We start from the raw sequence: 19,377 nt of genomic DNA, 5'->3' as shown, positions 1-19,377 counted from the left end.
TGAGTCCACGCACATCAGCAGCCTGAATTAAACAACACTTCCCCGAGGTTATGGCATGATAACCACGCACAAAGGGTTGTTTCAATATACACACCTGCCCTTTGGTATCAACTTGAGTGAGGTACCAAAGGGGATTCTGCAGCACAATAATCCAGCAAAAAGTCAACATCAGGAGTGAAAAGGAATGTATTTTTTACCCAGGGAGGAGGCAGGGGAGGGCATTAATTAGGACTGTGGTATTAATTCCATCATGTAAGGGTAGGGCGAAACATTTCCAATGATGAGACAAGATGATTTTACTCATTTAATTTTATTAATTGGAGGTTCATTTGTGATGGAGATGAAAAAATGTCACTGTTGGTGATTAGAAAATTGATGCTGACATTTTTATTTCCGTATTATCAGTTTCTTTTCCAATGCCAAAAAATACCAACTAGTCTTATTGCTAGTTTAAAATAGAAAGCAGGACCCGTATTTGAAATATGCATTTAAAAACAGTGTAAGTTACAAAGAGGATGATCAAAATGAAGGTTTCCAGAGGATGGCGTGGAAGAGGAGGATCTTCATCAATGGACACTCTACAATCTTCCAGGAATCCGGTTTTCCTGATCTTCCATTTCAATGTGATCATCCATGGTGGACTAAGATAAAGGGAGATAGGGATAAACAAGCTCATCAGCAAGCCATTAGCACGAAAAATTAAAAGAGAAAATAACTCGAGAGGCATTGAAACAACCAAGTGAGTGAGCGGCACGAACAGCCTGGTGTGCTCTGGTAAAACCGGTTACATTCCTGTTACTTTAGATCCAGATAAACCCCAACACTCAGCTGAAGGCAGAACCTGTCACTTTCCACAGCTTAAAATTTCTAGCCTCTTATATGCTTTAAGTTACTAGCTCCACATTTAATATTTAGAACAGAATCTCATCATCGAACCTTTTACAATTCAGACTGCAGCGATAGAATTTTTATGTTCTGTCCATTACATTTTTATTTATTAAAATGCTGCGTTCATGAATCACTAAGATCACCGTCTTAAATTGAGTCATTTTTGAGCTTACGACTCAAATGAAAAAAGTCACATTCAAATTGGTTATATGAAAGGGGCAAAGAAGGAAGGTGTTTGTGCCCTATTATCTAAGTGTCTTACATGCCTTTCATTCAATGCACACTTTAGCAGCGAGTTACAGTCACGCAGCAATTACAATAGTCACTTGCAAAAAGCAACATTCCACAAACAGCAGCTATTATGATCGGGTCAAAATGAACATCGGAACAGGGGTGGGTCACTTAGCCCTTTGAACTTATCCCATCAATCAATGGGATCATAGCTGACCTGTGACCAACTCCTAAGCTACCTTTGCCCTATATTCCTTTTAACCAACATCAGTAAATCTTAAGCTTTACATTTAATGATTAAAGTAGCATCAATTGCCACCCTTTGTATTAGGAGTGTTTCTTAATTTTGTTCTTGGAAAGTCTGGTTGTATTTTTTTTAAAAGACCATGCCCTGCACACTCCCCTCCCCACCCCCAACACCCTTAGTCCTTGGCTTCTCAGCCAGCAGAAGTATTTCCTATCCTCCATTTCTGTTCACTTTAATGTGAAAATGTCTGTCAAATCATCCTTCTAAATCCCGTTAGTCACAACCCTTTCCTGCAGATTGTTTTATACATACAATGCTGATGAGATTTCTCATTTACACAGTCCACAACGAGATAGATAGAGGTCCTTGGAGAGCTCTTGGCATCATGGATCTTAGTGCAAGATAAATTGCCATTATCTGCAAGTATTCTCTATCACAAACACGCAATCACTCACTCAAAAACATCAGGACTCAAAATAAATTACACTAATTTGTCGAGACATTTGTATTAGAATAACTGCCAATCAAACACAAGCAGAATAGAATCTTGGATCTTCTGGAATAACTGGCAGACATAGAATGTAAAAGATGAACCTCAATGCTGGGGTTAGGGACCTTTCTCCACCCAGCATTAGAAGCTGTCAGATCAGCCGTATTGTGATTCAGGTACAGAGTATAGAGAGATGATAGAGGTTTGCGAACTTGACAGCTTGAGTCCATTATGAGGGAGAGTCTGCAAGATCATCAAATATCTTCCCCCCCTGCCACCTGGCCACAAGCATAATGCCTTGGCAATTCAATACCTTACTGCATTTCTTGATTCCCTAAGGCTTTTCGCCATATACTATTAATAAAATAATTTCTATAATGTTCTCCTTTGGATAGGTAATCATGTATTGTACCAGGGTTCCTTTGGAGTAAGTCATTATTTACCAGCCTTCTCAAGGCAACTTTAAATTTTACTTTTCTATGTGACCTCTACCTTAATGTCCAAAGCTGAACAAATTCACCGCAGTGCAAAAGGGAAGCCTTTTCATTCCCTATGAAAACCAGTTTTATGGCAAGAGTAGAACATCAAATTTATGTTCAGTAATAGGCAGCTTTCTCCCCTGTAAACTGGATCTCTCTAGAGCCCGTGCAAAGACTACTGCAGCATTTTTCACATAGTAATCCTCCAAATGGTTAGAATAGCTAAGAAACTTTTTTTATCCCATTGTTTTAGCATAGATTCAAACCAAAGTCCCAGTAGTGAAAAAATAGTGCACCCGTCAACTACACCAACCAATCCCCAAAATTGCTTTTTGCAGTGTGTAAAGAAGTGGACAAGTAATACAAAAAAATGCAGTACAATCCCGAGAAATCAGACACATTTTGCACCTACAACTATACATCTGACCCATCACATGATGCATCTATTTGGAAAGTTAACAAACAAAGCTAGTAGAAGGTCAGGAAATGGCACATGCAGGGGAATTTTTAATCTCATGCAGGGGAAAAGAGTGGGCAGCAGTTAAAATAGAGTCACTCCACTTGCTGCACTCACTGGACTAACACAGGCGACCCGATCATTATCCTTCCTCACATTGCCAGAAACAGCCAAGGCCAGTGACATTCAAAGAAGGACAAGGGCAGCAGATGCATGGGGGACACCACAACTCGTGAGTTCTCCTTGAAGTCGCTCACCATCCTGACTTGGCAATATATTGTTCCTTCACTATGTCTGGGTCAAAACCCTGGAACTCCCTCCATAGCAGCACTGTGGATGTATCTACACCACATTAACAACAGGAGTGGGCAACTAGGGATGGGCCTAAACAGCAACATCCACAACTCATGAAACAATTTTTATAAACGTTAGGCTGCAAAATTAAAACTTTGCCAGTCCTTTGACTTATTGTCATCCTCCCGTGTCAGCTTTCTATTGCAAGTTAAAATCTCCCCTTTTGGTTTTAGCATACATAAAATGATTAGTTTGGAGTATTTAAATAAAAGAAACAGGCTTTCCACAGAGACAATGGTAAAACAGATTTTATATTGAAAAGTAAAACAAATCTAAAAAACGGACTTGACAAATACTGAGGCTGACCCCTTTCTCTGAACAAAATGCTCCAGGTTTCTACAAAACAGCAGATTCGCAGGACTAAAATCCAGACCTGGCATCATCTCTGCCATCCCACTCACCTGCATCAGGATCCGTTCCTTCTTTAATCTGCTGTAAAAACGTAGGACGTCAGCATTCGCATGGACCACTCGGCTGTCAAAGTCCATCACTCGAAGACCTTCCAGGCTTCGAGCACGAGACAGCGCTACGTACGCCTGGCCGCTTTCAAATACCCGTGACAGTGAGAGCTCCACACAGTCTAACGACATACCCTGGGACAGAGGGAGGAGGAAAACAACGGAATGAATGAAACAAAATATAAAATCAGAATTATTATAACCAAGATAAAATTCTCACAAATGGAAAAAGAATTAAAGTCAGCGGTGGAGCAGAATGGGCTGTTGAATTCTGTAGTAGGGCAAAGCCAGGGAGTGTGGGCTGCAGCAGGAGAAGAATGTATGGAAAGGGTTAAACACATAGCACTGTAGCATCCACCTCCAGGACAAAATACAAATAGCTATATCTCAGACAGTACTAAAACAGTCACACCCCAGGTGGTATCGCTCCAAGGTTACTACAACCATATGAGAATTGATACCACTTATCAAAGCTCCAAAAGGTCCAGAGGAACCATTGTGCCTCTGAAAACTTAATCAAATATCCAGCAGATGGGACAATTAACATCCCATCAAAATCAGTTTGACAAACACAATGCTTTGATATTGTAAACACGTAGACAGGACATATTCAGAAAATTATTAAAACTAAAGCATACAAGACAATAGAGCCATACAATGTAATCAAAAACAGAACTGTAACCGATTCAAAGTAACAATTTACCTGATGTAAATGTAATGCTTTGTAATGTGAAGAAAGGGATATAAGAAACTGTAAAAGCCAATGCTCAGCAGAGTCACAGCCACGAGTCCTGCTGTCTCTCATGCATGTTGAATAAAGCCACTTTTGTTGAAGTCTTACATGGTCTCGGAAGATTCAGTTCGTTCATTCCCTCCTACAAATTCCCATCACCTCTTTTATACTAAAGTACAAAGCCAAGAGACGGAATTTTAGTCATTCACGCCACCAGATTTTCTGGTCCCGCTAAAACAGGAATTTGCCTGAGTGCCAAATTCTCCCTCCTAGCTTGCAGCAACGGTGGGAGGCAAATGGCCTGAAAATTCCAGCTACTTCACTATCAGAAATCACTATCTGATTTCCAAGTTAGCTTTTATTTTAAATCTGTACAATGAACTACAACAGTTTGTCTACACTTGTTTCTAGGAAACTGACAAAAGGGAGACCGGTGTAATTGTTATTTCCCTGATTCTTGGCATGGACAGTTCCTCTCAGTTAGTGGAAAGGTGACAAGGGAACTGCGGTATCTTATAATGTCCATCAAACGGAATCTTTTCCAGTAACTGACTTGCCCGTCCAACAAAGGATCACAGAGCCCCACGTCATCGCTTAATTAAGCTTTGGATCAGCTTCACTGGCAAGATCTCATCCACAAGGATTTGTATCCGCGCCCAGGAGGTTTGAAGCTGTGGACTAAAAATATCAGCTGCAGCCTACCTGTGAAATGCTTTGTTTCATAATTTGTGCATTCAGTGTGGAGGTGAGATGTTTGTGTGTGTGTGAAGAGAGAGAAATGGTACATTAACCACTGGAGAACCAACAGAGAATTCAGCAACAAAGTAAAGGTAAACAGAGATTTGAAGGACAGGGTTGTGACTGGTGTTATGTATCGTGCCTCCGGGTCAGTCAACACCAGATCAGCCCTCATTGTGTCACCCCAGTTAAAATGACTATGAACAGGATGCACTAGCACCACCTGGTTTAAGGTGCTGAATGGGGAAGGAATCGTGAAATCTCAGATCTCACCACAGTGTGTAAGTTCAATGTTTTATGTTTAATAATCATCCGTTTTTTAAAAAATTACTGAGGAAATTCTTTGAATGAAAAGATGTTTTGGAATTCCACTTCAAGGGCATTCGACAGACAACTAGACAGGTCAATCGGCCGAGGTATAGGGCGGAATCTTGTCCCTTTCCCCTTGGGAGTTCCAGCTTCCAGTTTGATTTAATCCATGGCAGGAAGGTCTGTGTACGGTCTTCCCACCTGCTGAGGCCCGCAAGAGGGCAATTGCCAGGCCCACTTAACAGCATCACCTACTGGTACTAATATTAATCCAGCAATGGGTAGCAGCTCATGATGCAGGCAGCATGATGTAAATCTGTGTGGGTAGCCATCTGTGGTGGTGATGGTGGGTAGTTGGGGGTAGGAGTGCAGGGGGAGGGTAGGTGGACTTTGCAGTTGTGAATTCTGCCATATACAGCACATAAGGGCAGCATGGTGGCACAGTGCTTAGAACAGCTGCCCAATAGCTCCAGAGATCAACGTTCAATTCCAACCTTGGGTCACTGTCTGTGTGGAGTTTGGGCATTCTCCCATTGTCTGCGTGGGTTTCCTCCAGATGCTCCAGTTTTGTCCCACGCTTCAAAAATATGCAGTTAGGTGGATTGGCCATGCTAAATTGCCCCTCACGTGTCCAAAGATGTACTGGTTAGGCGGATTAGCCAAGAGAAATGTGTGCATTTACAGGGATAGGGCAGGGAAGAGGGCCTGTGTAAGATGCTCAATTAGAGTCAACGCAGACTCGATGGGCTGAATGACCTCTTCTACATTGTAAGGATTCTATGATTCCATGAATAGGACTGCTGAAGAAATCGGAGCGATCTGTCTTTGTGGTATTGTCTAAAGTGTAATTTTGTGAATTCCATAGAATATCATTTGTCTGTTAGATTAACCATAAATTGTGTTGATTTTAGTTTGATTGCCACAGTAAAAAGTTTCAAGAAGTGAAACTTTGTCCAGCAGTTCTCTTTCACTAGTGTCATTTGGGCAATTTGATTTGTTCAAAACAATACCTGACTCTTGTGAATGGAGATGGCCCAGGCCAACTTCAGAGGTAGCTGGTGTCTTGTCAGGTGGGTCCCACCTAAAGCTTTAACCGTCCAACGTTCTGGCTTTATCGTCTCTGTTACACCACATAAGAACCGCACTCGGGGCAGCGCTACAGGAATAAAAGAAATCTTCAATAGCTCTTTTGTTTCAATTACTGAGAAAGATGTGTGTAACATGTAATCACTATGGACACCTCATGATAAATACAAAGCCCAACACAGTCACACAAAGCTATACGCAATCACACTTACACCCCTATATTTATGGAGATGACATGGATGGATGGGAATCTTGGACCAGAAAATTCAAAAGTATTGATTTACCAGATAATGTGCGCGTATGAAAGTTTTAAATATTTTCTGTAGGTTACCCACCCTAGAGCCAGTCTGAGAATGGACTAGAGTGGAAAAGGAAAAGCCTGCAGGACCAGACCACAGCTGGGAGCAGAGACTAGAAAGAGCGAGGGTCTTCAATCATGGAGCTGGAGGCAGGCGAGATTATTCGGCTGGGAGAGGATACAGGAAAAGTATTCCTGCTCCTCCTGGCCCACAAGCAGTGCTGAAAATATGTTTACCTCGTGGGTCTGGTCTTCATGGATTCAATAAGCTGCTGGGTTTTCTGCAGAGCACCAAGAACTGAAATGTGTTAAAGACGAAAACCCTGTAAAAAGCTGGAGGCGTGCAATATCCTTAACAACCCTCATCACGTGACCCATCACTGAGAGCAGATCGATCACTTACTCCCCATCCGGTCTCTGTTCAAACCAGTGGGCAGATTCGAAGCAGGTTAGGGCCATGAATATGTTATCTTCTCATCCCACCCATCATTCTTTGATGGGGTTACAATTAGCATTGTATCTCTTGCCACCACAAGAACTTATTGTTTTGTTTGATGGAAGTCTATCAGAATAAAAAAAACATTTTCCTAGACCTCCAACTTCTGAAATAATTACCCACATTCGTTCCACCTCATAACCCAGCTTTGATGGCGGTAGATAAGCACCTACATTTGTTTCCCGGTTCAAAATCAATGATAACTCCTCGAGCCCCATTTACCATTCCCCGCTCTATGTCCAAGTTTTTAGTCAGCATCACCTGTGGAACAAAGAAAGCTAGTTCAGGATGGAAACCGTCGTGATCAGAGGTATACAAAATATCCCTCAGTTACTACCTTAGCATGCAGAGGCTCCCTGTTGACGCTGGCATCCAGTGTTTTCCTCTTGTTACCAATAAGCCACATAGCCTAGCATTGTTTACATGACTGGCCACCAAACCAGTGGAAATACAAATCACAAGGTCTAATGGAGATCTCAAAATACAAGGATAATAGGAGTATCTGAGTGGACTAGGGCTAGTACAGGAACAGTAGTCTTTGATATTAAACACTTACCTGTGCCCCTTTCTTCAGTTGCAGTGTCTGTGCTGCCGGGCATTGTGCATTTAATGTCTGTACGAACATGGGATCACTGTCAACTGCTTCAAACGTTTGCAACTCTCCTGAAAACACACAAGTCATAAAGAACAGGTGAGCACTGCACAGGGATTAAAGTTAACTCAGCTCTCTAGCTCCTGCCCTGCAATACAAGGGTTACACTAAGTTGACTGCATTTATCGCAGTGAAAGTGTGGCTCATCATGACTTCTTATTACAAAGTGAGAGCATCCATGGAAATGCAGGGGTGTTACAGCTGCCCACTTACCTCCTCTCTCCTCGCTGTCCAAAAAGTTAAATGTTGCTTCCAGGTGAAGCAGCAATTTATGTATACTTCTTTCAATTTAGTATCTGGCATCACTGCTCACAATGTGGTTACCACAACATCTCTACTTTCTCAGGAGGCCAAGGAAATGTCCACTATGACTCTCCAACTTTTACAGATGCACCATAGAAAATATCATATCTGGATATATCATAGCTTGGTATGGCTCCTACTCTGATCAAGACTGCAAGAAACTACAAAAGGTTGTAAAAATAACCCCGTCCACCACATAAAATAGGGGATTGGGAGGGTAAATATGTGGGGTCACGGGAATAGAGCCTGGGTGGGATTGAGTCAGTGCAGACTCAATGGGCCAAATGGTCTCCTTCTGCACTGTAGGGATTCTATGACAAACGCGTCTCCAATCCAATAACTTGGTCTACACTTCCTGCTGCCTCGGAAATGCAGCCAGCATAATCAAGGACCCCATGCACCCTGGACATACTGTCTTCCAGCTGCTTCCACCGGGAAAAAAGATACAGTCTGAAAGATGTGCTGGTTAGGTGAATTGGCCATGCTAAATCCTCCCTCAGTGCATCCAAGCAGGTACCAGAGTGTGACAACTAGAGGAGTTTCACAGTAACTTCACTGCAGTGTTAATATAAGCCTACTTGTGACACTAACAAATAAACTTTAAACAAAAGTCTGAGATCATGTACAAACCGACTCAAAAACAGTTTCTTCCTGGCTGCCATCAGGCTTTTGAATGGATTTACTTTACATTAAGTCTTTCTCGATACCCTAACTATGACTGTAACACTACATTCTGCACTCTGTTTCCTTCTCCCCTATGTACTTCATGAATGGTATGTTTTGTCTGTATAGCACACAAAAAACAGTACGTGACAATAATAACTCAAACCAAAACCTCAATGTGGCCTATCAATTTAATTCTCCACACACCCTGAGTATTCCTTTCGTCCTTGTCCCACTCATCCCTTGCTCAAAACCTATTACATCTCTAACTTTTCCTAATTGAAACAAAAGGCCAACAACCTGAAACGTTAACGCTCTCCACAGATGTTGCCTGACCTGCTGAACGTTTCCAGCATTCTGTGTTTTTATTTTGGATACAAGTTTCATTCTTTTGATGTGTTTAACACAATCACTGGCTGCTCAGCACTGATGTTCTCCATTGCTTTCCATTCCAGCGATGCTCCAGTTAATATTCCCAACCTCATTTCAAAATCCCACCCTGCCCTCACGCTCGTGAGCTCCTCCAGCCTGCAGCCATCTGAAATCTCTGCATCCAACAATTTTAGCATAGTCTTCATTTTAATAGCATCATGCCTTCAGCTTTCAGGGTCCTAAGCTGTGGAATTCCCTCTCCAAATATTTCTATCAGCACGGTAGCACAGTGGTTAGCGCTGCTGCTTCACAGCTCCAGGTGCCTGGGTTCGATTCCCGGCTCGGGTCACTGTCTGTGTGGAGTTTGAACATTCTCCTCGTGTCTGCGTGGGTTTCCTCCGGGTACTCCGGTTTCCTCCCACAGTCCAAAGATGCGCGTGTTAGGTTGATTGGTCATGCTAAGAAATTGCCCCTTAGTGTCCAGGGATGCGTAGGTTAGAGGGGATTAGTGGGTATAATATGTAGGGATATGGGGGTAGGGCCTGGGTGGGATTCTGTTTGGTGCAGACACAATGGGCCAAAGGGCCTCTTTCTGCACTGTAGGGTTCTATGATTCTATGATCTATGAGCTATCTCTCCGCCTGATGGTATAGTGGCAATGACTAGCAATCCAGGGGCTAATACTCCAAGGCTAGAGCTCTGGGGACGTGGATTCAAATCCCACAGTGACAGCTGGTGGAATTTAAATTTGATTCATAGATCTGGGATCTAAAGCTAGTTTTAGTAACAGTGACCATAAAACCATGTAGATTGTCATAAAAAAACCCATCTGGTTCACGAATCTCCTTTAGGGAGAGAAACCTGCTGCCTATTACATCTCTAACTTTTCCTAATTGCAATGAAATGTTAACATACCATTCACGAAGTACATAAGGGAGAAGGAAAGGAGAGGGTGCAGAAGGTAGTGCTACAGTCATAGCTAGCGTGCAGCGAAAGATCAACTTAGTATAAGGCAGATCCATTCAAAGGTCTGATGGCAGCAGGGAAGAAGCGGTTCTGAGTCGGTTGGCACATTTCCTCAGACTTTTGTCTAAATTTATTTGTTAGTGTCACAAGTAGGCTCACACTAACACTGCAGTGAAGTTAATGTGGAGTCACATGTGGGCCGATCTGGTCGACATGTGACTCCAGACCCTCAGCCATGTTGCTGACTCTTAACTACCTCCGAAATGGTCAAGCGAGCCATTCAGTTTCAGCAACAAATGCTGGCCTTGCCAGTGAATATCACATCCCATGAAAGAATAAATTTTAAAAAACAGATCTGTCTTATTTTAAGACACTCCAATTCATCTTGTCCACCAAGCTATTAGTCTTTAACAAACAAAACATGATAGCGATCCTCTCGAGACTAATATTCTTGCGACTGCTCAGCTCTGCCTATAAGTATGTTGCTTCCACTGTATTAACATGCCTGAAAATTACTTCATTTAACTCATCGCTCCCCCCCCCACCTTACTCTTTGCCTTTGTTCCCTACACGATCTGCCTAGCTCCTTTAACAAATATTCTCAATATTTTTAATTTTAAAATTAAAACGAATGCCCACACAGGCTACCTTAACTCATGTCCAAATGGTCACCAAATTGTAACATTTGGTCATACCTCAAAAGGACCATCTTTGTAGCTGCAGGATGGAATAATGTGTGTAGAGAGAAGACAGGAACAAAAATAAAGAGTATGAAGAGCAAACAAATGGCTGCAAAGGGCTTCACTCAAGACACGAAAATCTATGCAAAACATTTCTTCTGTTCCGCCACTCCCCAATTAACGTTACCACAGTGATAATCCTTTTAAAAAATCTTCTCAAAACATCTGATGCAAAGTTCTAATAGCATTGACCTCCATAATAAATATATTAATTAGATTTTCTCCGATGCATTATAATAGCAAGGATTTGATCAAAGTTCTCGCATCTCTTTCTGTGGAAGGCACGATGGTTAACATAGCTGTCTCAAAGCTCCAGGGACTCAGGCCTCGGGTGACTGTCATATGGAGTTTGCACGTTCTCCCCATGTCGGCATGGGTTTCCTCCAGATTTCATTGCATACTCCAAAGATGTGCTGGCCATGTTAAATTTCTCCTTAATGCCTCAAGATGTGTAGTAAAATGGATTAGCCATGGTAAATGTGTGGGATTATAGGGTTAGGGCAGGGAAGCGGGCCTGGCTAAGTTCCTCTGTCAGAGAGTCAGTGTAGACACGAGGGGCTGAATGGCCTGTTCTGCGCTGTAGGGATTCTATGATTCAATGTACATTCTGCTAATATTACAGCTGCAAAGATACATTGAACCAATTTACCTGTATATTTACTTCTAATCGTTACAGTAAACTTGGCCCACTTGGTGCAGTTGATTTACGCAATTTCCTTTCACCACTGGGAATTATCCAGACCAATAAGGTGAAGTAACCAAGTGAAATACATTCAAGATGGTCTCAGTATCATTCCTACAGCAAATGGGTCAACAGCAGAAAACTCCCCATCATTCTGCACTAAATTTGCAATCTCCTTCGAAAGAGGTTGCATTAAAGTGGGTGCTCGAGGTGGTGGTCAAAGACAGATGAAACAAGCTTTACTTTGAACATAACTTGTGTCACACCAGGTCTCGATAATGAAAGCGTTCTACTCCCTACCATTGGGATTTCTCACTGGGGTGAAGAAAAGTAAGTGGGAAAACTGCACACTGAGAGTAGCTAAGATTCACCACGAATCTCCATCACTCCGAAAATAAGATTTTGAAATCAGAAAACAAGTATTAGTTGACTGCAACTAATTTAATCTGACCATACGCACAAACAAACTTTGCAATCTGTGGCATGGTGGCACAGTGGTTAGCACTGCTGCCTCACAGCGCCAGGGACCCAGGTTCAATTCCTGGCTATGTCATTGTCTGTGGAGAGACCGCACATTCTCCCCATGTCTGCATGGGTTTCCTCCAAGTGCTCCAGTTTCCTCCCACGATCCAAAGGACGTGTTGGTTAGGCGCATTGGCCATGCCAAATTCTCCCTCAGTTATCCAAACAGTGTGTGGCGACTAGGGGATTTTCACAGTAACTTAATTGCAGTGTTAATGCAAGCCTACTTATGACAATAAAAAAAAAGCTAAAACCTACTAACAATCAGTCATCGTATTGAACACTTCAGTCTCTGCCCGACCATGACAACTGTTCCCCCACAGAGCAACAAGCAGCTACATCATCAGAACATTCAAATATTTCTCTTATCTTCACGATATGCAGTACTCTGAACACAAATATAAAACTATTCAATTAAGAAGAAATACAGACCCAATTGTAAAGAGGAAACATATTGGGACCCATAACAGAAACTGTCTGAATAATTCAACATGACTCAATAAACACAAACTGGATGATCGATTATTGTATGATGAGTATATGCGCCAAGATCCCCATGGTGTATTATTTCTAACGTTTCCCGCTTCTGATGAAATCTCATGGGCCTAAAATGTTAACTCACTTTCTTGCCACAGATGCTGCCATAACCTGAGTATTTCCACCAACTGTTTGGATTTCAATTCTACTGCAGCGCTATTATTCAATTAGTCCCCAAAGTTTACCCTTTGTTTACTAAGCAGCTGCTGTTGAGTTACAAATAATGCTGAATGGGGATTAAAAGCATAATGGATCAGGTGATCTGGATGGAAATAGGCCCAGGAGGAGTTTGCAAGAAAGCCAAAGCTAAGTAAATTTGTCAGCAGCACAGAATAGGCCTTGGCTGGATCAGTTTCAGATCTCTAAACAGGATCTACTCCCGTTACCTGGTAACCGCTGGAGCTTCTGCTCGTTGGTCAATTCCACATCATCTTTGTGCGTGCAGAGCCGTGTTGCTAAGATGCCGTCTCGATCTATCTTCTGGTTGGCTGTGTTCATCAACTGGACCGCAACTTCTTCTGGACATCTGATTTCAGGACAGATTTTGTTTTTCAGGACCGCCTTAAGTAATTTCCAATATACATCAGACCCCTCCACTTCCCCAACTGGCTGCTTCCAGAGCAGCCAGCAGAATAACAGAAACTAGAAAAAGGAGTAGACCATTTCGCCCTTCGAGCCTGCTCCGCCATTCATTATGATCATCAAATTCAATACTAATCCACCCTTTCCCCTCATATCCCTTGATTTCTTTAGTCTCAAGAGCTATATCTAATTTCTTCTTGAAATTGGACAGTTTGGCCTCAAATACTTCCTATGAAAGTGAATTCCTCACATTCACCACTCCCTGGGTGAAGAAATTTCTCCTCAACTCAATTCTAAAAGGTTTTGGGAAGTTTTGGGAACCTCGGACAGCAAGAGATATTGTGAGCCTAGTCAAAGAGAAAAGGGAAGCATTTGTCAAAGTAGGAGGCTGGGAATACACGAAGCAAGTGTGGAGTACAAGGCAAGTAGAAGGAAACTTAAGCAAGGAGTAAGAAGGGCTAAAAGGGGTCACGGAAAAGCATTGGCCAGCAGGATTAAGGAAAATCCCGAGGGTTTAAGAGCAAGAGGGTAGCCAGGGAGAGGGTTGGCCCACTCAAGGACAAGGGAGGGAACCTATGTGTGGAGGCAAAGGAAATGGGTGAGGTATTAAATGAATACTTTGCATCAGTATTCACCAAAGAGAAGGACTTGGTGGATGATGAGTCTGGGAAAGGATGTTGGATAGTTTGAGTCTTGTTGAGATCAAAAAGGAGGTGGTATTGGGGTTCTTGAGAAACATTAAGGTAGACAAATCCCAGGGCCTGATGGGATATACTTCAGAATACTGAGAGAGGCAAGGGAGGAAATTGCTGGGGCCTTGAGAGAAATCTTCATATCCTCACTGGCTATAGGGAAGGTCCCAGAGGAATTGAGAATAGCCAATGTTGTTCCTTTGTTTAAGAAGGGTAGCAAAAATAATCCAGGTAATTACAGGCCGGTGAGCCTTATATGTGAGCAACAGGTACAACACTAAATAAAATATCTTGCTCCTTCAGAACTTGACTTGACTAAATTGTTTGACTGTGAGCTGCGTTTCTCACATATATCAGTGGTAATGAAATTATTGGAGAGGATTCTTCAAGACAGGATTTATTCCCACCTTGGAAATAAGTGGACGTATTAGTGAGAGGCAACATGGTTTTGTGAAGGGGAGGTCGTGTCTCATGAGCTTGATTGAGTTCTTCAAGGAAGTGACAAAGGTGATTGAGGGTAGGGCAGTGGATGTTGTCTACATGGACTTCAGTAAGGCCCTTGACAAGGTCCCTCATGGCAGAATGGTGCAGAAGGTGAAATTGCATGAGGTCAGAGGTGACCTGGCAAGGTGGATACAAAACTGGCTCGGTCAAAGAAGACAGAGGGTAGCAGCAGAACGGTGTGTTTCTGAGTGGAGGGCTGTGACAAAGGGCACTCCTCGGGGATCAGTGCTGGGACCTTTGCAGTTGGTAATATACATAATTGATTTGGAGGAAAGTGTAACTGGATTGATTAGTAAGTTTGAGGACGACACAAAGGTTGATGGATTTGCAGATAGCAGTGAGGACCATCAGAGGATGTAGCAGGATATAGATCTGTTAGAGACTTGGGCAAAGAAATGGCACTTAAATAAATTGCCCATGTGCGCCAAAGAAAAAAATCCAGGGCACAAAATGACAAAGGAACTAGTATAGATTGTCTGGGTCCCATGAAGCAACTAGACATTGCTTAGCTAATCGCCGAATCAGATTTCTGCAGGTCAGATACTGGGTATTTTGCTCATCAGATCCACATCAAACTTTTGACGCAGATTCATTTCCTCATATTTAATATCAATTTCAATAAACTACAGAGTGAGATAATGACAATAATGGTAATGATAATTTGGTGATTGTTTAGTCAGGGTTACATGGCGCCCAGGACGCCAAGAAGGACTCTGCAGCGCTTCTTGGGATCCTTTACCGCCACCTGAAAGGGTAGTTAGGCCTTGGTTTTATGTCTTAGCTCAAAATCGCACCTTTTCTATGCAATATTGCACAGGAATATCGGGGTAGATTTTCAGGCATTTCATAGAACCCCCAGTGCAGAAGAAAGACATTTAGCCCATCGAGCCTGCACTGACAACAATCCCGCCGGGACCCTATCTCCGCATCGTCACGTATTTCCCCTTCTAATCCCCCTGTGTCAATTTAGCATGGCCAATCCACCTAACCCACACATCTTTGGATGGTAGGAGGAAACAGGAGCATCCAGAGGAAACCCACACAGACACAAAGGGAGAACATGCAAACTCCACACAGACAGCAACCCGAGGCTGGAATCGAACCTGGGTCCCTAGCCCGTGAGGCAGCAATGCTAACCACTATGCCACCATGCCCACAACATGAACCCACAACTAACTGGCTCTGAGGAGAGACTGCCAGTCCCAGAGCCAGGGCTGGCATAATTACTCCTCATTAGAGGGATAAAAACTGGCTCATATAATTTCTACCATTACAATGCTCCCCAGATGAAAATAACCTCCTACTGTTTTCAACAGATACGGTGGGAGATGGAGATAGATTTTCTTGGCCAAAGTCAGGAAAGCAATCACTGACAAAATTGAACGTATTTAAATCACTACAAAACATTTATTGGGCACTTAGAAAACTTTATGTAAGAACATAAAGTAAGCTTTTAGAAATGGGAGAAGTCCTTAGCCTCAATTTTGGAAGAATCAATCATACTCATAATATCCCTCAGCCCTCCCTTCTCTCCAGTAACACAGTGAACTGCATCTTAAATTTGTTAATATGGTCTACACAAGCGGCTATATCTGATATGCTTTGGAGAGATTTTCTTTTTGTCAAATATAGCAAGCCCCATCTACCTTGATGGAATGTCTGGTTGATCCCACGCATATCGCTAAACATATCACTGAAAATCAAGGTTACAAGATTTATTTTGCAAGATACTCTGCCATGTAATGGAATACTTGCCTCCCAAGCCGAATGGCCTGCAACATTGCAATGAATTTCTTATCAGTTTGTCTTCGCACATCTGTTAGCTCCATATTCACGTGGATACACTTCTGCCAACTCTTAGCCTTAAATAAAGTATAAAGTACATTCACTTTACTAAGCAATTAAACAGAGGGTCCTAAAATCCAAGAGACTGGAGAATTATTTTCCCCACGTACAAAATAAATAAAACACAGCAATGAACACAATTATATATTCTTGGCTTTTGTTTTCCTTCCTTGTTACACTTCTTCTCCTATCCCTCATGGTGTAAGTATCATAGAATCCCTACAGTGCAGAAAGAGGCCATTCAGCCCATCAAATCTGCACCGGCCACAATCTCACCTAGGCCCTATCTCTGTAACCCCATATATTTACCCTGCTAATCCTCCTAAAAGTAGGGTCAATTTAGCATGGCCAATCAACCTAACCTGCACATCTTTGGACTGTGGGTGGAAACCGGAACGCCCAGAGGAAACCCACGCAGACACAAGGAGAACATGCAAATTTCACACAGACAGTGACCCAAGGTTAGAATTGAACCCAAGTCCTTGGCGCTGTGCTAACCACTGTGCCGTCCTCGCAGTGGCACAGGTAGTCTCCACAGTTCATCAATTCCCTCCACTATTTTCCACTGTCCTCCTAAGCTAATGGAGGACAATTAAATTGTTTGCAAACTGCAGCTCATTACCATGTTTACAACTGGCGTTACAATCTGATCCAATTTAATCACAAGATGACAGATAGATAGAAACTGTTCTCATTGTCAGAAGGATTGAGAACCAGAAAACACTAATTTAAAGTGATTGGTAGAAGAACCACATGCAAAATGAGGAAAAACCTTTGTTTACTGAGTGGATGGTTAGGATGTGAAATGCACTGTCTCTACATGTGGGAGAGGCAGATCTTGGCTTTCAAAACAGAACTGGACACACACCTGAAGCAATAAAACTTGCACGGTTACAGGGACTGGGAATAAGTAAATTCCTTTTATCATAGAATCCATATAGAATCATAGGACCCTACAGCGCAGAAAGAGGCCCTTCGGCCCATCGAGTCTGTACCGAACACAATCCCACCCAGGCCCTACCCCCATATCCCTACATATTATACCCACTAATCCCTCTAACCTATGCATCCCTAGACAATAAGGGGCAATTTCTTAGCATGGCCAAGCAACATAACCCACACATCTTTGGACTGTGGGAGGAAACCAGTGTACCCAGAGGACACCCACGCAGACACGAGGAGAATGTGCAAACTCCACACAGGCAGTGACCTGAGCCGGGAATCGAACCCAGGGTCCTGGAGCTGTGAAGCAGCAGTGCTAACCACTGTGCTACCGTGCCGCCTATATTGCAAAATATAGTGTAGGAGGAGGCTGTTCAGCCCATTAAGTCTACCCCAATTCTCCAACAGAGCATCTTACCCAGGCCCTATCCCTGTGACCTCACATGTTTATCCCACTAATTCTCCTAACCAACACATCTTGGGACACTTAGCATGGTCAATGCATCTAACCTGCACATCTCTGGACTGTGGAAGGATAACGGTTCACCCGGAGGAAATCCAAGCAGACACAGGGAGAATGTGCAGACTGCAGACAGTCACCCAGGTCAGGATTGAACCCGTGTGCCTGGCACTGTGAGGCAGTAGTGCTGCCCTAGAATAGATCTAGCATGGATACAATGAGCTGAATATTCTTATTCTGTGCTGAAATCATTCATAATTCTATTAGACAAGACCTTAATATGAATAAAGATTCCCAAATCTAGACAAATTGGTGACACCCTCCTACATTCTACAACCAAGCTGACCATTTCACTTCTCCTACCCAAGAACCTGTGTGTGGCTACCAAAGCATTTGAACACAAAACACAATAAAGTTGCAACAAAAATACGCAAAACATCACCTGTACTTAAAAGGAGTAGGTGATGCCATATCAAGAGTTGATGCTGAATCATTGGACATTTTAACATGTTAATATATTCCAAAACAGTAATGCCAGCAATTCTCAATAATGTACGTAACAGATTACATGTTGACTTGTAATCATAGAAACCATACAGTGCAGAAGGCTATTCAGCTCATCAAGCCTGCACCGACAACAATCCCATCCAGGCCCTATCCCCTCAACCCTATGTAATTACCCTGTTAATCCCCTTTGTCATTAAGGGCAATTTATCCTGGCCAATCCACCTAACCAGTATGTCGTTGTTTATTGGGCACAAGATGTGCAAGGAAACCCAAACCACAGTTTCATTCATTGTATGTCAGCAGCAGGCACTCTGAACAACGCCCGAAACCCAAACAGGTTTCATCGTACTGAGCTTCGCTTTGGAAACAAAGGTGGTGGAATTCTATTTATTTTGCAAAACATGGAAACCCCTTTGATTAAAAAAATAGTGTTGGGATTAGTTATTGCATTACCTGGAAGCAAAACTTGTATTTCTCCTTCTTTTGGGATACAGGGGGAAGCTGTAGAAAATCTCCGCAAACTATCAGCTGGATTCCACCAAATGGCTCATTGCATTGCCGAACGATCCTGCAATAAACGGAACACTGAACCAACTCAAGACACTCAGTAACCAGTGACTATAAAGGAATGGGGCACTCATCTATACGCAAGAAAAGGCTCTTCATCTTTTTACATCAATTTAAGGACATTTCATCTGTTCTAATACTTGGGATTTTCAGAGCTTTATTCAATCATGTTGTAATTAAGATCCATAAAAATTGTTGCCAGTGTTTTTTGCGTCAAAGATCATGATATGTAGGCCATGTTCTGCACTGGTGTTGTCCACAAATAAAGTGCAGCCTCTATCAAGTTTCATCTGAGATACGGCATGGTGGCACAGTGGTTAGCACTGCTGCCTCACAGCGAAAGGGACGCGGGTTCAATTCCTGTCTTGGGTCATTGTCTGTATGGAGCTTGCCCATTTTCCCCGGGTCTGCGTGGGTTTCCTCCGGGTGCTTCAGTTTCCTCCCACAGTTCAAAGATATGCAAGTTACCTGGATTGGCCATGCTAAATTGCCCCTTAATATTAGGGGAACTAGCTAGGGAAAACGCATGGGGTTATGGGGATAGGGCCAGGGTGGGATTGCATCAGTGCAGACTCGA

General features: G+C 42.7%; 1 protein-coding gene across 1 annotated transcript in view; it reads right to left on the bottom strand.

Annotated features, from left to right (window-relative positions):
• Positions 1–382: 382 nt before the first annotated feature.
• The window catches only part of pif1 (PIF1 5'-to-3' DNA helicase homolog (S. cerevisiae)), a 31,281-nt gene continuing 12,286 nt past the window's right edge, over positions 383–19,377 (bottom strand). Inside the window, exons 8-15 of the mRNA XM_080196519.1 lie at positions 18,687–18,801; positions 16,235–16,341; positions 13,088–13,227; positions 7,821–7,927; positions 7,438–7,525; positions 6,395–6,540; positions 3,548–3,739; positions 383–641 (exon numbers count right to left, since the gene is read on the bottom strand). Coding sequence (XP_080052645.1) covers positions 579–641; positions 3,548–3,739; positions 6,395–6,540; positions 7,438–7,525; positions 7,821–7,927; positions 13,088–13,227; positions 16,235–16,341; positions 18,687–18,801 — 958 coding nt within the window. The 3' untranslated portion in view covers positions 383–578. The remainder of the gene's footprint in view (positions 642–3,547; positions 3,740–6,394; positions 6,541–7,437; positions 7,526–7,820; positions 7,928–13,087; positions 13,228–16,234; positions 16,342–18,686; positions 18,802–19,377) is intronic.

This window comes from Carcharhinus amblyrhynchos, chromosome 9 (assembly GCF_965287045.1).
Source record: "Carcharhinus amblyrhynchos chromosome 9, sCarAmb.v2.hapA, whole genome shotgun sequence".
In the NCBI taxonomy this organism is placed as follows: Eukaryota; Metazoa; Chordata; class Chondrichthyes; order Carcharhiniformes; family Carcharhinidae; genus Carcharhinus; species Carcharhinus amblyrhynchos.
The sequence above is the reverse complement of the archived record's forward strand: the minus strand, read 5'-3'. Positions and strand labels throughout refer to the sequence as shown.